General features: G+C 56.1%; 5 protein-coding genes across 5 annotated transcripts; 3 read left to right on the top strand and 2 right to left on the bottom strand.

Moving 5' to 3' along the window:
• Positions 1–739: 739 nt before the first annotated feature.
• Positions 740–1,171, top strand: J7T54_004779 (uncharacterized protein; the record flags this gene model as incomplete). The annotated part of the gene is made up of 1 exon (XM_051503469.1): positions 740–1,171. One exon carries the CDS (start codon positions 740–742, stop codon positions 1,169–1,171), a length of 432 nt encoding a protein of 143 aa, XP_051365089.1.
• A 3,287-nt stretch (positions 1,172–4,458) lies between these two features.
• On the top strand, positions 4,459–6,814 carry J7T54_004778 (Transcriptional activator protein-like protein; the record flags this gene model as incomplete). The annotated part of the gene is made up of 2 exons (XM_051503468.1): positions 4,459–4,841; positions 4,999–6,814. 2 exons carry the CDS (start codon positions 4,459–4,461, stop codon positions 6,812–6,814), a joined length of 2,199 nt encoding a protein of 732 aa, XP_051365088.1.
• Positions 6,815–7,137: 323 nt separating this feature from the next.
• J7T54_004777 (Polyamine aminopropyl transferase-like protein) lies at positions 7,138–8,942 on the bottom strand (the record flags this gene model as incomplete). Its single annotated transcript, XM_051503467.1, has 2 exons — positions 7,138–7,542; positions 7,596–8,942. 2 exons carry the CDS (start codon positions 8,940–8,942, stop codon positions 7,138–7,140), a joined length of 1,752 nt encoding a protein of 583 aa, XP_051365087.1.
• Positions 8,943–10,416: 1,474 nt separating this feature from the next.
• Positions 10,417–11,286, bottom strand: J7T54_004776 (uncharacterized protein; the record flags this gene model as incomplete). The annotated part of the gene is made up of 2 exons (XM_051503466.1): positions 10,417–11,147; positions 11,220–11,286. 2 exons carry the CDS (start codon positions 11,284–11,286, stop codon positions 10,417–10,419), a joined length of 798 nt encoding a protein of 265 aa, XP_051365086.1.
• Positions 11,287–12,594: 1,308 nt separating this feature from the next.
• On the top strand, positions 12,595–18,831 carry J7T54_004775 (uncharacterized protein; the record flags this gene model as incomplete). The annotated part of the gene is made up of 7 exons (XM_051503465.1): positions 12,595–12,641; positions 12,696–13,333; positions 13,379–13,741; positions 13,888–14,031; positions 14,171–14,804; positions 15,147–16,923; positions 17,437–18,831. 7 exons carry the CDS (start codon positions 12,595–12,597, stop codon positions 18,829–18,831), a joined length of 4,998 nt encoding a protein of 1,665 aa, XP_051365085.1.
• Positions 18,832–19,362: the final 531 nt, after the last annotated feature.

Genomic DNA, 19,362 nt, shown 5'->3' with positions numbered 1-19,362 from the left:
GGTATGCTCGCTACTGTCGTCTGGATCTGGTACATACGATCTATCAATGTGAGTGATCGCGGCTGTTTGAAAACATGTGATCTTGTTGGAATGCTTCAACATGTTCAAGTGCATCGCTTGAGGTGTCAGTGGCGGGTCAATGTGGCCAAATCATAGCCCTGTCTCATGTACCCGACGTTGGGGGTTGCGCGGTAGTCCAGCCCAAATGGAGTATGAAAAGCACCAGAAACTCGGGGCACATATACTCTTACCTGGAGAATCGGAGCAATAAGAGTATGCGGTGGAAAGTGGCAGGAGTTCTTGTATGTCCGAGGTCTTTTGGTTTTTGTCCAGATTGCCTTGCGTCGGGTCTTGACATCACACAAATGCCCCTTCACTTTCAATAATGCTCCAGCCCAACGGATGCAGATAAATCCTCTACCACCCCCATTATTCAGATGATTCGGGCTGCAGCTGCTCAGCGTTGAGGCCCGAGGGCGGAGGCGGGAAATATTGGCAAAGGTCTAGTATCTGGAGGTCGATTCGTGCGAATTTCGGTCCAAAACTGTGCTCCGCAGCCCTCGCCAGCCATCGGTGCTGGACATCATTGCCGTGAGGTCTGACGAACCGATGCCAAAATCGGTGATGTCCTAGTCACATGACCCGCCGTGCCGTGCTGCTGAAGCATTCATAGTGTGGGTATGAAGATTTTCTCGGGCTTCTCGACATGGCTGGAAGAAAAATTCTTTCACAAACACCCATGGAGCCAACAATCGTGGCCGGCGCGGCCAGCGATGCGACAAGCGTTGCGGACGTGTTCCTCGAGGCGATGGCGCCCAACGCGTTGCAGCGCACGCAATTCCCCGATTCCGCAGGTGAGCGGTTCGTGCGGGACTGGTTCGCCCAGGATGTCGTGCGGCATGTGCAAGATGCCAACAAGGGTCTCCTGGTTACCCGGTCAAGGGATGGCGAGATTATCAGTTTTGTCAAGTGGCGGGTACACGCGCCCCGAGCGCCCCAGGAGGCTACGACGCCGGGAGAGCAGGATACCTGGCCGGAGACGAGCAACGTCAAGGTCCTGGAGGCGTACACGGCCCTAACGGCCAAGGTGCGAGAGGACGTCCTCGGACAGACGGCCTACTACCGTGCGTTACCCTCTCATGCTGGACAGACTGGTGTCGTCGAAAGCTGATTCAACATGTAGATGTGTCGTATCTCTGCACCAAACCTGGGCGTACAGGGCAGGGCGCAGCATCTGGCCTCTTGAAATTGGTTCAGGAGAGAGCTTCAAAGGATGGCATGGCTGTGATCCTCGAAAGCACCATGGATGCTGTATCGTTTTACGAGAAGCTCGGTTTTCGAGTGGCGTTGGAGTTTGATATTCTTTTGCCGCCACCAGGGGCTCGTGAGTGGACAGAGCTGTATGAGGAGAGATCCATGGTTTGGAGATCGGATGGGAAAGGCTGAGAATCAAAGAGCGAGGGGTGCGGGCTGATAAGATTTCTCCTTTCGATTCGTCTGTACGCGCTCACATGTCCGCCATGGATCTTGTCACGCTCGGGAAGTCGCTTGCATCTCAGCTGGCAGCACTTGGACTCGTACCGTCCGCCGACGAAGGTCCTTGGTACGCGGACTTACCATAAGATTTCGGTTCGCGCCCCCCGACTGCTCCGTCTTGTGACTGTTATCCAATGGAACCGGCCAAACTAATGGCGTCGGCCTGAGGTCTGGGGGTTATTGAGACAATGGAAGTGGTGGAATGTGCACCGGAAATGTCACCTGGGACAGTAACACGCGCACGTCGTCGTGCAATGGATATTGGTAGTAGCATTCGCTTGGGCTTGCATGAGGTGTGGTGGCACTCCAGATGGTACCAGACTGGTGCGGGCGCAGGCACGGGCGTTGCAGGCGATTCTGCATCGGCAGTGGGAGACTGCGGCGTGCTCCGAAAGCGTAAGCAACTTTATCCTGAGGCGATGTCAATTGCAATGTGAACGATCATGTCATCATGTTCATGTTGATATCGAGCTCACTCGGTGGAGTCAGAGGCTCAGAGCTCACTCACTGAGCTGAGTCCATGCATTGACTCACGTGACGCGACCGCTTCAGTTGTCAGGATGAGTCGGCGGTCTCCCCAAACCCCACAAATCAGTGATGCAGCCCGCCAATCCACTGCACATGCCGCATCAGCCCCCCAAGGCGATCTCTAGCCAGGTCTGGTGAGGGATCCGATATCAATAATCAAAGCGACCGAGATGCTTCGAAATGCACAGGCTGGAATTGGACTCGGGCCTAATGACGACACTTTGCAACATGCCAAGCGCAACGGCAGCCAGCGAGTCGAGTTTAGCCGCAACGCAAAGTCGAAAATGACTCGACCGCGAACAAGCCAGAGAGCGCCATTACGTTAGAGCAACTGCGACCCCATGCACACATGCTTTTCGATGCCGTAATATTGAAGGGCCGGTAGCCAGCGGCGCGGACGGCGGTGGTACAGCGCCCGCCACCCGGTCGCCTGCGGCGCGCGAGGTACCTCGTCCTCGTCTCGCTCGCGTCGCCCAATCCATTATGTATTTCTATCTCTTCATTGTGCGAAATTTTGTACGAGATAGGTAATTGCGTAGATAAGGCTGCGTCTGTAGAAGCCTGATCGGGCATGCGAATCCCCGTCTCACAGCAAAGGACCCTGAAAGTCGCTGCAATCCGATGACGCTGCTCCGGTAGGCGGACCGCCTTTGCAGTCTGTCAAGGACACTTTCCCGCTGCCTGTTTATTTTCACGACGTTTGAAGCGCTTACCATAAATTAACGTTCCTTTCGGCTGGCATGTTGCGAAATGGCCTGACGGTCTTTGGCATGTGGTCGGTCTGGACACGCGCCGCCGCCAGGCGACTTGACAGCCAAGGTCTCTCATACGTATTCCCCATGACGAGAGCGCGAGCAGGCCAGGTGGCTGGGGCACGCACCCGAGGGCTCGGCTGGGCGAATAGGACTACTGGAATAGGTATTTCACAAGCCGATGGGACGGATAGCTAGTTCCCCCTTCTGGACGCACCCTTTGTAATTGAGTCTGTTGGTCAGCAATTTGATAGGTCGAGTCTTGTGAATTGCACCCGACCAGTGCGGCGCAGAGCACAGAAGGGCAAAGAAAGCAGGCGGGCACATGCTTCTTGCGTTGATTTCCCAATCCGTCTCTGGTCTCGTCGAGTGTCAAGACAAGACCCTGCCGCTCTCGTCTGCCTAGCCTACATGTAGGTACATGTAGCCTCCGTCGCCCGACTCTTACACGTAACCTAAACTGCGTCTTGGCACCCGTGCCTTTATCTTTGCCCATCGTCCATCCATTCCTCTTGTTCTCAACTGGTCAGCCTCCAGTCTCCGAGCCAAGCGTACTTGTGCGAGCACACACACAAACTGCGAGAGTGTCAGAGTCAAGGGCGCCCATCAAACCCACATGTGCAGCGGGCACTGCACTGCAAGAGGAACAAATCGGGGATCTTGCTCCATCGTTCTTATGGACACTGCTAGTCGCCTTTCTTGATTGTCCTGCTCCTATCAGCGCCATTGAGCGGTCCAATCAATCGAGTACGCGATCTATTCCTGCAACAGCAACTCAGCGCCCGACAACAATGAACCGAACCGAGCTGGACCACCAATTGCAAGTTCCAACCGCCACAGCCTTCCACCAAATGGTACCAAGCCAGGTATGACGCCGATAACGCACTCTTATCTCGTCCTTGCCGCCGTTGTCACTTGAATCCACGCACGTACGCCAAGTACGTGTGCGCTCAGCACGGAGCCCAGAGTACTATCCAACTTGCTATCACAGGGACCTGACTGGACCTGACTGAGCCGAGTCCCTTTGGACACTCAGCACCGCCCGCAACGCAGGTGGTGGTACAGTATCACAGCCTATCGGACGCTGCCGCCGTGCGTAGTACGTATTACAACACCGCAGCCTTATCGGCTTGCCATCTCGCCCGCTCGCCCTCCACCAACAAAACGCACAGGCGACAGACAGTTGAGCTTATCACGCCCACCCCCGACACTGGCTGGCCTCTCTCCAGGATCTATTTCCTAGGATTCCCGATCTACACCCGCTCTGCGACATATCCCACATTGTCCTGGCCACTGACAGCGCGAGTCCACCACCAACCACCACCCACGGACCACGGTGCACCACGCTCTGCCACTCGCGTGGCGTTATCTCCGGTACTTGACCTTATCAGCATCAACAAAGCCTACCTACGGAGTATTCCCCATCTGCTATCCTTCCGCACAGAGTCACCGGCAGAGAAACGTCACTGTCGCGTGCGCGCCTGTCTCCAGTCTCCGTTGTCAGGGACCGACCCAGGCTTCAGGGGATTCCTGCTAGGCGTCACCCCGCCGGCGGCCTGCTGCCCCCCGAGCGGGCGCAGTGCAGTCCTGATATCAGTCGATATCTACGTACCTACATAGTGCCCAGGTTCCTTTGCCCATCATGACCCATAACAACAATCCCTCGGTTCAGAGGACAGCGCCGATACCCATCGCTCCCAAGCCTCCCAGGCCTGAACCAGCCGCGCACAGGCACCCCAACAGCTTCCGTCGCTTTGAGATAGGGCCACCGAGCCTCCAGGGTAGGGACGCTGTCTCCGTGTCTGCGCCTGCCAACCCCAGCCACGGCGGCGCCGCGTCGCTACCGCCCTGCCGGGCCTGCGCGTCGACGAGCTCACGGTGTATCCCCAGCGAGGACGACGAGGGCTGCATCTCCTGCCAGGTGAATGCAGCCGAGTGCTCGCTGCTGTCGTCCGCGCAGTCCAGCCCGCAAACCCGAAAGAGGAAGCTCAACGGCCATAGGTCAGAGATTAGCATCAAGAGAAGGTTCGTCTCACTCCTGCCTAACTCTTCTACTCGTGCCTGGCCCGTGCCGCACCTTGTTCATGTGTATCATCCACGTGCCTGTCTGATTACTACTCCATCTCCTTGATCTGCATCCCAGTGAGACACGGCCCTTGACTAACACATGATTGGCTTTCAGTTCCCCAGGCACGCCCACCCGGCGAAGGAACCACGCCGCCAGTCTGTCCAGCACTGCGGCCAGCAGCTCCTTTCTGGAGGACATGGCCAATGTCGGTGGCCCGACCATGCTCAAGAGGACGCTGGGTCTCCAGGCGGATCGGTATAGCCAGTACATTGGCCCCACCACAGACTTTGAACCGTCGCTCATCAATCTCTCGTCATTCGACCCCCAGGACGAGAGTCTCTTATCGCGCGGCACGCTCCGCAAGGTCAGTGACGACGACACCTTTCTGATGCTGCCCGACCATAGCACACCTGGGCACGAGCATCTCACCCAGGACCTGGACGATATTGAGACCCTGGTGGCGCCCCACGGGCGCAGGCTGATCGATCTGTACTTCCGAATCGTCCACCCCGGATTCCCCATCATCCAGAAGCATGTCTTTCTCGAGAAATACGAGCGCTCGTACCGCGAGTTCTCGCCACCCATATTGGCCGCCGTCTACATCTTGGCCATCAACTGGTGGGAGCACGATGATGTCCTTGCCCACATACCGCGCCCCAACGTGAGGGAGCTGGAGAGGCTGATCCGCACAACCTTGGCGGATGCCGTGTACAGACCAAAGCTATCGACAGTGCAAGCGGGACTTTTGCTGTCGCAACGACCCGAGGGGGACCAATGGGCACCCACCGCACAGCTCGTCGCGATTGCGCACGAGCTCGGGCTACATCTGGACTGCTCAGGATGGAAGATACCACCGTGGGAAAAGGGCCTGCGGAAGAGACTTGCGTGGGCGCTGTACATGCAGGACAAATGGGGGGCATTGGTCCATGGCCGACCGTCTCACATCTTCAGCTCCAACTGGGCCGTGCAGAGCTTGACGTCCAACGACTTCCCGGATGTGGAGTGGGACGAGAACGACTTGGAGGAGAAGCAAGACATTGAGCGAGGGCGGCTCGTCTTCACACGCGCTGTTCAGCTGTCGGATATTTTGTCCGAAATCCTCGACACCTTCTACACGCTCAACGCGATGCAGACGGTGTCGGATGCCGGTGCGCAGGGTACGCCTCTGGTGCTGTCTCTTGCGAAGCCCATCCAGCTCAAGCTAAAGGAATGGTACGGCAACCTGCCCAACAACATCCGCATCGATTCGTCGTCTGGATACTCGTCGCTCGCCGCCACGGCGCATCGCTTCACCAGCGTGGGATACCTCCACCTGGCGTATTTTGCTACCGAGATCACACTCCACAGACGCATCATCAGGTCGCTGGCGGCAACGGCCTCGACGACGGACCCGTACGTACAGAACATCTGTCGCAGCGCAGCCAAGGCACGCCTCATCTCCGCCATGGACTTTGTCAACAGGCTGGGGCCCATGCACCTGCGGTCGTTCTGGTACTTTGCCTCCAAGACCAACTTTGCGCTCATTGGCACATTTGGCTCCCTACTCTGGGCGACGTCACCAGGGCGCGAGGAGGCGGAGTGGTACCGTCGGCGTCTGTCAGAGTATAGGTGGACACTGTCCGTGAGCTCGAAACCCGGGGAGGGCAGGGGCCTGACCGACTTTGCCATGGGCATGCTGGACATTTCGGCCGGCTTGCTCAAGCAGCTGCCCGAGAAGCCATCCATGAGCCGGAATGGCAGCGCGGTCGACTTTGGCGGCCCCTCGGGACCGGCCTCGTTCTCGGGCCCAGGGAGCATACTCGACAACTACGGCAGCAACGTGGCGAGCGCTGATGTCAGCGGCGTGCAGAGTCCCAGGAGCACCCGGTACAGCAGCGACGAGGAGGAGGACGAGGATGATGAGATGGAAGATTACCCTCGCATGAGGTGACCGGCGTTTCGAGCAACTTTCTTTTCAGCACGTTGAATGCGGATCTGGACTGCATGCGCAATCATGACACGCATTTGGATTATGTTGGTTTTCGTGTTCTTGGCAGGCGACCTGAATTTTGTCTGGGTTATTATAGACTGGTCCTATTTATGATTGCCACGAATTCCTGGTACGTACGGATGATATATCATGGGCGGCGCGGCGCGAGGGAGGGGTAGCAAGCAGTCTAGTCGCTGGCAACGGTGCAATACTTTTGTTTCTTCAATGTCATCGAAGCTATCATAGTATATATGACCGAACGGTTTTTTCAGATTACTACCACCTTACCACAGCTCCCAGATGTGCGCTGGCATGACAGTTCGCATAATATCCCAGTGACCTGCTGCGGTGGTCTTGTGCCACTCGTCCATCCGGCCCGTGTCGTTCTTCCTCAAGATTTCCTTGTCCTCGGGTCCGAGGAAGTCCGATTGGAAGATCTCATGCTGCGGCTGGAGGAATGCCTGCCTGGACCTGCTCTGCAGAAAGTCTTCCATCCGGGCAGGTCGGAAGGAGAGCTTGTCATGCGGTGCTTTCAGGCAGAAGATGACCATGTTGGTGAAGTCTGGCTGGCCAGGCGGGAGGTCCATGGGTGCTGGCGACTCGCGGAAGATCCGACACGTAGGGAACACGGTGGTGATGGTCTTGACTATGATCTTTGGTGCAGGCAGGCTAAAGTCACCCGCGTAGTTCTTCTAGGGTCAGTCTCGATGCTCGACGCTGTCAACAAGGGGGCAATACTTACAATGGCGACGACGCCGTCTGGTGTCAGCAGGTCACTCAGGCCCTGGAGGAATTCCAACGTGAAGAGATCCACGGGCTCCGCACCGCCGGTGAACACGTCGTGAATGATATAGTCGTAGGTCTTGCCCTGCTCCACCAGCCCAGCTGTGTGGCTTACGGCGTCGACCAGGACGGGCGGGTTGTTTTCCTTGAGATCGAAATACTTGGCCGCAAACTCATGGACCACGGGGTCAATCTCCACGACCGTCGTGTCGATACCGTGTGTCACCAAAGCAGATGGGGTCGTCCCGATGCCCAAGCCCACGACGAGTGCGCTGGCGTCTTCATCCTTGACCGTCACAATATCGACCAGTCTCACGGCCTCGAGCATGGCGAACACGCCATAGATGGGCTCGGCGACCTGAATGCCTTGCACGACAGTCCATTGTCCACCCAGCAGGCTGTGGTCGCAGCGCATGACCCTGAACCCCCGTTGCAGACTCTCGATGACAGAGACGTATCCAGTGATTGACTCCCTTCTGTCTAGGAGCATCCATTGCTGATCCAGCAGCGTCGTGTTGAGCGCGAGGGTAGCGCTCGGTGCCATGACATGCGTGTTCAGGACTGCCGTGTGCAAAAACGCAGGGGCTGTGAGAAGGAGTAGTTTGGACGGGGAGAGCACGGCGTATAGACCGCTGAGCAGGACCTCTAGTCCCATGCGTGTGAGCGCAAACGTCTTGCCCACATTCCGACTGAGGACCTGTCCGCTCAACACCTCGGCACCCTTGAGCACACCCCACGATCCGATACCGGGCACGGCATCCCCGATGAACGAGGGGAGGTAGGGAATACCAGCCCCCTCTAGCTCATCGGCCACGAAGGCTGCGGACATGACGGCCGCTGGAAACAACGTCAGGCATTCGGTGAGCAGTGGCCCGTACAGAGCACCCAGCTTGTCACTGAACCTGAACAGCATGAACTGGACCAGGGGCACGTAGGCCACCAGCACAGGCAACAGCTGATCTGCCTTCAAGCTCCGCGGAAGGATGTCCCGAAACGCAACGTTGCCAGACCAACCAACGAAGCAGCCGGCCATGAGGATCCTGGTGTGATAGATCCCGGACGGGATGCCACCGTACACGGGTGACAAGCTGAGGACCGAGGCATTGGAGAGGACGCCCAGCAACGAAAGAACGGCAAAGCACTTGACATAGGGCGCGAGCCTGGTCGTCATGGCTCCGTCTGTGCGTGCCTGCGCGGCCAGATCTTCGAGTTCTGTCGTGTACTTTTGGGCGAGCGTGACAGACTCCTCCGCAGCCTGCGGCGCGCCAGGCGCTGGCGTAGCCGTGGACGATGCTTTTTTTGCCATGATGAGTGAGACCTGACCGTCAAGATTTCAGAGAGAAGAGCGCGCCGTCCTCAATGACCAGCATTGGGCATATGGGGAGTGATAAGGATGAAAGGGGAAACACGGAGCTGATGAGACCGCGCTGGCATCAGCAAGATGTGGCTGAGCTCGGTGGATGTGCTTCAAGGTTGGTTGTTTGTGGCTGAAGCGAGGCTTGGCAAATTACCTGCGGTTTCAGGTTTCGGTGCTCCTGGTTTCTCCATGTCCTTAACATGAACCTTTTTTATGAATCCTTGGCCAAAAGAATTCAGAAAGGAACTGAGCAGCCGCTGTCGCCATCGAAACACTGCCAATTGACCCTCATATCTGGCAGACGCCTACAAGTAGTCCAAGACGGGGAGGCTAGCGAGGCTGCCAGGAATCAGGATGCCTGGATGTCCGTGGCCCAGGTCATTCATTGATTGCGACTGCAAGCTTGAAGGCAGACCAACACTGCTTTGCTCACCCGCAATCGATGGAAAGAAACGGGTCAAGATAAAGACATTGCGGAGAACGTCATGCAGAGGAGCATGTTTTCCAAACTGTTGCTCAAAGTGGCACGGCATGAAGAAGGACGGTACTGTGTGATGACATGGTCTTGTTCAAGCTTGTCTTCCTGAGCTCACCACATGGTCTATAACATACGTTTGTCTCCTTGTTGTAGCGATCCCAGGACCCGAAGATCGACAACGCTGAGGTCCACTGCAGTGACTGTGAAGCTGGTTCCACAACTCTCAACCCGACCCCCTCAATCTTGGAAGAAGGGGGTGCTCGGGTTCAGTTGTGAGCTTTGTCAAAAGAGAAACGCTTTGTCAAGGTCGAAAAGCGGCTTCCCCTCTCTCACACGTCGATGATCGATAGCAGGATAGGTGATATTGTGCGCTTGGCCTCCAAGGAGGTTGGCTGCACATAATGGCAGTCTGGTGCTGAAGCCGTGACTAGAACAAACACAAGCAAAGACTGACGGATAGCAATAGTGAATGAGAGGGTCGAGACTTCAATACAAATGAGTGAGCAGACTGCAGCAAGAACTAGGCATCCAATAGCCGATTTTTCGAACGTACACCCGGGCTCAGATGGCTCGAGGGCAAGGGATAGAGTAATTGTCCTCCTACGTTCGGAAGGATTCCCCGTACGGAACAATACGTCTTTCAAATACATGCATTCTCTTCAAAATATTGATACTCACAAAAAGTATGCATGTTACGTGAGATTGAGACACCCTCCAGGGGCGCTGTGCTTTCCTCGAGGGTGATCGCTCGCGTACGATGTGCAGTTTACAAAAGATCCCGACATCGCACCAGGCTCAATCTACAGGTAGCCTCTTTTTAACCTTACGTCCGTAGATTCAAGAATAATACATAGCAATACTCAGGTATAAAAGGCCTCTTCTCTCCGCCCGCTCGAGTCGAGGCTCCTGTCATGGTTCACCCCAGGTATGCCACAACAGCTCAAGCTACTTCTTTTTGATTGCCTCCACGCAATACTCCCTACTTTCCCTATTAAATTCCTCGATAAATTCGGACACGTGCGCGGGCACCTCGACCTTGTTATAATCACTGTCCACGGGTGTTCCAATGCTCGAGTAGACGGGCAGGACCCCCGTCCAATTGCCATCTCTCAGCTCGTCGTTCTGCAAGTCATCTCTGTCGTCTTTTGCATTGCCTGTCCTGATCTTGGCACTCCCGCTGACAATGCGGATCCGCAGCACAGAGGTCGACTGCAACTCGGCGTTAGTGAGGGGAAGACGGGTGTGGCTCCAGCGGTCGTGCACGATGCCATTGGTGATCTGCTCCAGGGCGTAGTTCTTCTCCTCCACGTCGGTGACGAGAGTTGCGTAGCCAAAGAGAATGGCGGAGCGGTAGTTGTATGAGTGGGAGAATGAGGACAGGGCGAGAACGAGGCCGTCGACGTGGCTGGCTGCGACACAGACGGGCAGTCCTGTCTCGGTCTTCTGTCCGTCTTGGTCGCTGTGCTTCCTGCCCAAGCTCATGAGCCGGGAGGAGACATAGCCGTGCACATAGAGATCGAGTGGATCTCCCGTCGAGGAGGATGGACGGGCGAAAGAACCCATCTGTCCTAGCATGGGGAGGGTCGTGGGGAAGGGCGAGCCCTCCGTGTTGAAGGAGATGTGCAAGATGAGAGAGGCATTGATAAGTTCATGGATAGTGCGTAGGGCATAGATGCCTAGATTTTTGTTAGTGTTTCCTTCCACCATTGGAGATGTTCGGGGGAGAGAGGGCGGGAGTCTAGTCATACCTCGCTCATCATGGCGTTTGACCGTGTTGGTTGCATCCTTGGGATACTCGAGCTCGTGGCGACCCATTGTGACTGTTTCTACTATCTCGTTGTCTTTTGGAGCTTGTTTTTAGGCGACCCCCTGGGCAGAAAGGTGCTTTATGTATGTATTCTGACGTTCCATCTTCCGAGAAGCGGCTGTAGGATTTACACGAAGCTACTGGCCGTCTGACAATCCCCAACCAGGTCATTGGACCAACCTTCATGTTCATCGGTCAGCGGGGTAGCGGCATGTATGATAAGAGTCAGACGGACGGAGTTTCCACAACAAGAACATGGGAAAAAAGTTTGTGGTGCTTGGTTCGGTGATCATTTGGTGACACAGCACGAAAGATGGTAGCATTGAATATTTCGGATGCGGTCCGCAGCCGAGCTGCCGGTCATGCATGCAGCATGATGATACAAGTAAGTTTTGATTGACAAGCAATGTGCTTTAGTGCTTCCAAGTCACCGGAGGTAAACCATTGTTGACTCACATTGATGCAAGGAGGATGCTCAAGACCGGTGAGTCTGCCGGTCTCTGGCAACGTAGGTAGTACAGGGTAACCGGACCGGACTTTGCCATAAGTTAGTTAAGTTCGTTACAGTCGCAATTGATGACGCAGATCACCACATCTTCACTCTGCACTCCCGTCATCCTCCGGTCTGCGTGACTCAACCATTTGATCCAGCGTTCAAACTGGCATTGTTCACTTTATCGCTGCAACTGAGAGCGAGTCAAATGCAGTCAGGGTCGATGCGTTACGTCGCTCTTTGGCTTACCCGCTCAATCGCGCAGTATGCAACGCGCAGCCCGCAGAGTCTGCTTCGCCTTGAAGATGCATCTTCAACGTCAACATACCTTGTCTCGAAGCATCCAAACCTAACAAGCAAGCGGACCGTCCCAGTGAGCCATTTGCTGCTACACTACCAGCTTTATGCGGAGCCTCAAACCGGCCATGACGTCTCAGGATGCGCTTGACCGCAGCACATCGAGCGTGGTGAACCCCTTAACCCTGCCTCCGACGCACCAAGTTTCATCCTCAGCGCAAAGTCCTTAGTCGGATACTCGCCCCTGGTCGCCAAGCCAGATTCTGGACGACTTCCTGTCACGCCTACTCCGTAACGCTGGGTGGATAGTCGACGCTGGGGACTTGTCCACGATGGCTTCATTCTCCCTTTGACATGTCCTTCTTTTTGCGCAGCCCAGCATCTGGTATCGTCGTCATTTGACGCGCCATGTCTTCGCTCTCTCGGTGCCTTTCTCTTCATGCCGTGTCCCATTGACTGGGCTTGTTTACTTTCGTTCTCTCACTTGGTCCCTTTTTTTGCGCCCGAGCAGAGGCGCGCTGCGGCCATGACTGTCAGCCACGCCGTCCAGCCTATCATCTCGGCATTTTCCTTGTAATGAATAGGTATTGCCTAGCGCAAGAGGCCGTGAGCTAACAGTTTAAATAGTGGCATTATCACAAACGGCGCAGCGGCTGCTGCCGTCGTCTTCCTTCGTACTTCCGCTTCTTCGCTCTTTCACGATAGCCAGAGGCTGGTCCTCACAACTTTTCTTATCTCTGCCGCCCTCTGGGCTCTAATTGCCTTCATTGGCCTCGCCATCGACACTCCGTCCGGCTGCCAAGTCGCCATTGTTTTCACCACAGCCTTTGATCAAATCGCCCGCACCGCCTTTGTGCAGTTTCTTCTCTGGGCGATGACAGGAGGCTCCAAACGATCTTGGACGAAGTTCATACCGCAGGCTCTTGTTGTGTTGCGCTTCGTGCTGGGGAGCGTGTACGTTGGCTTCCAGAGGCCCCAGTTTGCACCCGTGTGCTTCTCTTCGACACGCGTGCTACCTTTGGGCGCATCGATCCTGGGCGTCGACGCCATCGTTCTCTCGATACTTCTTATCACATTCCGCACGGGAAGCTCCAATGGCAATGGGTGTCTGCAGGTGAATGCAGATCGCGCCAAAGTGCTCGTGCTCGGCGTGGCGGCTGCTGCCTTTTGGACAGTTCTGAGCGGGCCGATGCTGCTGGGGATAAGATCTCTCGATCTGCTCCTACGCACGGTGCTGCCTTGTATCGGACTTATCGTTCTAATCTGTGAGTGTCTTCGATTCGTTGGGATTTGCCGACTGACCAAGAAAGCTATGACGATGTTGGCCAGGTCCCAGCTTCTCGCCAATTCCGATGAGGAGGGAAAGCTCTATCCGAATCTCAACGACACGCGCCAGTATCGCATGTCCGCTCTCGTCCGCGACATGGCAAACCGGCCCAGCCTGCAGATGTCGGTCGCCCCGCGAGACAGCAAAGTCTCCAAGCGCGAAACACAGTCCGTCAGAGTCACTGCTCTCAACAAGCCACCCAATCGCAACAAGGCGTTGCCGGGCATCAACGGCCCAGTCCCAGGGCAGGTCGAGACAGGAATCGGTGGCTTGCCTGTCGCCGGGCAGCTGTTTCCTCCCACAAGATCCGGTAATCCTGTCGATTCGAGGTACAACCAACCTCAAGGTTCGCCCAGGTCTCGAGATGGTCACCAAAGGACGAAAAACGCGAAGACGTCGGGTCATTTGATATCTGGTCCTGTTCTTCGGGAAGATAGTCCGAATCCGCTGGACAAGGTCGCCACGGTTGATCTGATGACCGCAGCGAGACAGGACCAGGAGCGTCGGGCAGTACACACTCGACCACTCAGATCACAGCCATCTGGTGCTTCATCTTCAGCGGCGACTGCCGAGCAATGGACCTCACGAACTCGAGGCTCCGGTGTGCCATCCGCCACCCGAACACATCTCGACCAGGTAGTCGAATCGGCCGTAACTTCGTCTGCGCAGCCATCACCGGGCCTGGACGACCTTCGACGACGTTCTCCACGCCTGACACAGCACATAGCCTTTCAACAAACCCGAATTGCGCCTCTTAAGACACGCGGGACTCTAGGCGCTGGAAAAGCCGATGTGTGGGATCTGCTCGCCGTTCCCAATGGCGAAACGCCCGTTGTACCGCCGCGCTCGCCTCTGCGGCAGCAGCAGCAGCCATGGACGAGTCCAGCTGCCAAAGCCATTGCCATGCCCACGGCACCCAGCGAAAGGCAGCGGTCACGGCCGAGACAATCTAGAGCATCTCTATCCGAGGACCTGAAAATCGATACGTCGTCTCGTCTCCCGCCCGTGTCCAACAACAACAAAGACAGCTATGCCTTCGCCCAACAAGGGCGGTCTGAAGCACCGCCTCCCTACCAGATCGACTACCAAGCTCATGGATCACCAAAGACACCCGCACTGGAGGCTTTTGTAGCACCGCCAGCCATTGTCGAAACTCGCAGTTCACCAAGGCTCTCGCTCTTCCCACCACCGCCTACGAAAAGGGCCATTTCGCCGAGACAAGACTCGCCTACTACCATGGACGTCTCTTTGGCTCCTGGCAAGCCAGTCACCTACAAAGGTCTGGAAGCTCTGCCACATACTGATGGAACTTTCACAACTCAGACAGTCATGCTGCTTGACGATGTTGAATACCGCGATTCGATCATGACGACCTCGATAGTTTCCCGCAAATCGTCACCCATCCGGGGGTCCGTCTTGGACAGGCCACGGCCAGTGACACGCACGCCCGAGGCGGCACACTTTTTGCACGCTCATGGCCGCTCTCAATCCTGTGGATCTGTACTGACACGCGAATCAAGCCTTTTCCAAAAGACGGCCGGCGATCCAAGCTCGTTACCGCCTTTACCGCCCATTCCCATCAGCAAGAGTCCTCTTTTCAATGGCCTCTTGGGTCACGCCAAAAGTGCGACAGTGGATGAAAGACTCGGTAGGGCGGTAATGGGTAGGAGAAGGTCCCGAAGTCTCACAGCGAACGTGCCCACCACCGTCCCGTCAGCTAGGTCAAGCATGTCAACTGTGGAAACGAACAGTCTCCTGGGCAAGACCGACTTGACTGGGCCCAGTGAGCAGGACGCGCGAATCGAGGAACCGCCGGCTACCAATACATTGGAAATTGTGGCCCTCGAGACGTCTCCTGTCCCGTCCCTTCGTGGAACAGCGACCCCAGACGAAGAGCTCAGCGAAACGAGTTCATTCGACACGGGGGTAGCCGAGTCCCCTTTTCTCGGCCAGTTTTCGCCGCCTATCACCTCTAGGCAGCACGACTTCTCGCCTCCAGAGTCGCCCGCCAAAATGACAGCTTCGAAGACCATGCTGGACAACGACATGTGGCGTCGTCTGGGCGCACCCTGCCCGACGTTCTCTAACCGTCCCGCCTTCTCCCGTCGTCAACCTCCACCAGAACCCTTGCCTCTGTATAGGTCCGTCAATGGGGTCGTGGTGGAGACCGAGCCGTCGCCGCTGGAATCGCCCGATCACGCGTTGCGCGAAATCGAGGCGCAACTGCAAAAGCTAGAAAGATCGAGCCGGGTATCTTCTGTGGGCCAGATGCAGCGCATGACACTGCTGGCGGAACTGGAGCAAGAAATCGATGGGCAGGAAACGCAATGGCAGGCCATGCGCCACACCATTATCCGTGACTCCTTGTCTACAGTGAGCGTGTCTCCTCAGCGAACCAAGGAGGTTGCCTCGCTATGGGCAAAGGTAAGACGGGATCGCAACTCTCATCTGACAGTCGATACTTGTCTGAGCGCCAGGTCGGCCTCGCCAGAACCGTTGCGCAGGCTCGCCGTCCCGGGGAGCCGGATGAGCCATCTCGCCTTGTCGCCTCTACAGCTGGGCAGTCCTACACCTCCGGATACAGATTCGGACATGGGCGATGAGATTCCCGTAATGCTGGCAGAGGCTGTGCAGTTGGCGCGTCGGCCGGCCGTCTCTCTGTGGAGAGCTGAAGCAGCGTCGCCTCACATGTTCAAATACACTGCTTGTTTGTGGTCGCCGAGTCAAGACCGATCCCTCGTGCTGCCCAAAACCCTCCCAGTGTCAACAGAAAGGCCTACCCGCAGGTATAGGGAGCCACCATTGGAAATCGATAGTCAGCAGCTTTGGACCAAGGGCAAAAAGTACACACCGATCCGTCGCGGTGGGCTGTGGAAGCCAACTTCGCCTGCTGCTAGCACCACTTCACCTTCTGCAGCAGCCACAACCTCAATTCCAGCCTTGGCTCCTTTGAAAAGATCCGCCTCTCTGCCGAGTCGGCCGAGCTTGGCTGTCAAGCCTATTCGCAAGTCAAAGCGCATCTCAGCTCTGCCGGACATTGTCGAGTCACCCAGACTACACCCCGTGCGTCACACGCTCGGTCTGTTCAGCTTCCCCTGGGGCGAAACATCTGACAGCGCCTACCCTGCCCTGTATCAGAACGCCATTCCCGGTACGATGAGCACTGGCCTGGAGCGTGTGTTTGATTTCCCCACTGCTGCCCCTCAGGACGACGCACAGAGGACGTTCTTTGAAGAGTGCGATGAGGAAGACTACGGCGACAACTTTGAGGACATGGATGACTATGATGGCTTTGGCAGCGACGATGATGAAGTCGACCAGGAGATGCTCTGGGAGATTGCTGGCATGTTGAAGAGCGAGGAGTTCCATTTGGTCCCCAGCGGGGTGCAGCTACCAAGCCAGTGGCCTCGAGAAGCCCTTGAAAGCAATGCTCACGTGCAGGGCGCGATAGACGAAGCTATCTCGGAACAGATGGTCGCTCCAACCGCCAAGGCCGAGCTGTGGCAGCCTGCTTCCCATCTTTTTAAAGTGGTTAAGAAACAGGTTGGGCTTGACCAGCCTGATCAAGGGGCTTGGCAGTCTTATGTTGACTCTGCCACCGTTCAGACAGTGGCTCGCCGGAGAGTGGAGAGAGAAAGTCTGTCTGATGATGTTCATGGCTGTCTATGGATGCCTCGACATGACAATGAGCAGCAGGTTCCAGACCAGCCTACACTATGGACTTCTCCTGACGGATCTCGGGTGCCATCTCCCTCTTGCTGGATCGACTCTGCTTCCGAGGCATCCTTTCAAACTGAAGGACAACCCACATCGGATCATCTCATCCAGACACCCAGGGCTTTATGGTCTTTGCCGCTATCTACACAGCCGCAGACACCAGTAGCTCAAATTGCCTCACTCTGGGTCTCTCCTCTGTCTCTTCCCCCATTCCCTTCCCAAGGCATCCTGGCCCTGTCCTCAACGTTGCCAGTATCACTGCCACTAACGAGCTCGCACGCAACCCGGCGACACAAGCGCACAACCCCCGCGACCCTGCCTCAGATATCGACGTGCGCGCTCTGGCTTCTCGAGCAGGACAGGGTCTCCAGTCCTGACTGGATCGTCCGCCACACTGCCAAACCCAACACCCCACCGTCAAAGCTATGGAGAAGGGTTGGTCAATTAGCCAAGCTCAAGTCCGCGTCAGACGGACTCTGGCTACCGCACGCTTTTCCTCCGCCTGAAGAGGAGTATACACTTCAGCCTCGGTCGAATCGTCGGCCCACAGTGACGCGGGCGCCCTTAGAACTTCTCAGCGATCAGGCACCATGCACGCTTTGGCGTCCTGAGCAGGAGAAGGTCAACAGGCCTGACTGGATCGTCCGCCACACTGCCAAATCCAAGACCCCGTCGTCAAAGCTCTGGAGTAGAGTTGATCGACCAGCCAAGTCGTTGTCAGATGGGCTGTGGCTGGCGCACGCATTGCCTTCGCATGAAGAGGAGTACACTCTGCAACCGCGTTCGAGTCGCCGGCCCGCAATGGTCCAGGCGTCCTTGGCACTTTCCAGCGATCAGGTATTCAGTACGCTTTGGCTTCCTGAGAAGCAGAAGGTCACAAGGAGACCTGACTGGATGGTCCGTCACATTGCCAAACCTAACCATACCCAGCCCGAACCGGCCTCGGTATCAAAGCTGTGGAGGAAGATTAATCAACCAGCCACGCCGTCGTCAGATGAACTGTGGCTACGACACGCATTGCCTCCGCTTGAAGACAAGTATACTCTACAGCCACGCTCGAGTCACCGACCCGTAAGGACCCATACGCCTATGGAAACCTTCAGCGAGCAGGCATCATGCACGCTTTGGCTTCCCGAGCAGCAGAAGGCCACCACCAGACCTGACTGGATGGCCCGTCACACTGCCAAATTCAACTACAGCCAGCCCGAACAGGCCCTCTTGTCAAAGCTGTGGAGCAGGGTTGATCAACCAGCCAAGCTGCCATCGGATAGACTCTGGCTACCGCACGTATTGCCTTCGCAGGAAGAGGTGTACACTCTGCAGCCGCGGTCAAATCGTCGCCGGCCCGCAATGACCCATGCGCCTATGGAAGACTTCGACGATCAGGCAACCCGCACACTTTGGCGTCCCCAACAGCAGGTCGCCAGACCTGACTGGATGGCCCGTCACATTACCAAGTCCAACCACAGTCAGCCATCGCACGCCCAGCGTGCAAAGCTATGGCGCAGGTTTTCTCAACCACAGGCAGCTAAGGCTTCGTCAGATGGACTTTGGCTGCCGCAGGCATTGCCCTCGCTTGAAGAGGAGTACGTTCTGCAACCGCAGTCGAGTCACCGCCGGCCCGCAATGGCCAAGGCGCCCATGGCACACTTCAGCAATCAAGGATTGTGGACGTCAATCGGGTGCTCAGGGGAGATGACACGTGGGTGGTTAATATAGGAGCAGCATAAGATGACAGACAATTGTATCACCACCCTCTTTGAAAATGGGTTTGTGTATTGGTCTCGTTGAAAAAGCACAGAGGGAATGTCTATAGTCGACTATCCCAGTATATGTACACCACATCACTTCTAATAGACGTAGAAACCCGTTTTTTCTTCTTGGTCATAAATTCTATCCATGCATTCGTGACAAGGAAAGGGGAAAGACAAATCCACTATACGCCGATGCTACATGAGTTCGTTTCCTCCATGTGCCATGTACCATCCATTCCCTGATACCCGTCGTCGTGTTTCATTGTCACTCGTGACGAAACTGAGTCTAACGTTAAAAAAATCCCGTCCAAGTCCTCCTCAGCTGATTAGACGAGAACACTCGTGATCGTACCCTTGCCTCTAGCGGACTGAGCCATAACGTCGTCCGTCTTTTTGTTGCTGTAGAAATAAACAGAAAAAGGAAACCGTCGCTATGCAAACAAACGAAAAAACTTTGACAACACACAAAAGTGTTATACACTGATCCTCACGCCAA

The sequence above is a fragment of the Emericellopsis cladophorae genome (assembly GCF_022114955.1).
Source record: "Emericellopsis cladophorae strain MUM 19.33 chromosome Unknown NODE_5_length_938552_cov_118_678949, whole genome shotgun sequence".
NCBI classification, from domain to species: Eukaryota; Fungi; Ascomycota; class Sordariomycetes; order Hypocreales; family Bionectriaceae; genus Emericellopsis; species Emericellopsis cladophorae.
This window is presented reverse-complemented; position numbering and strand designations above follow the sequence as displayed.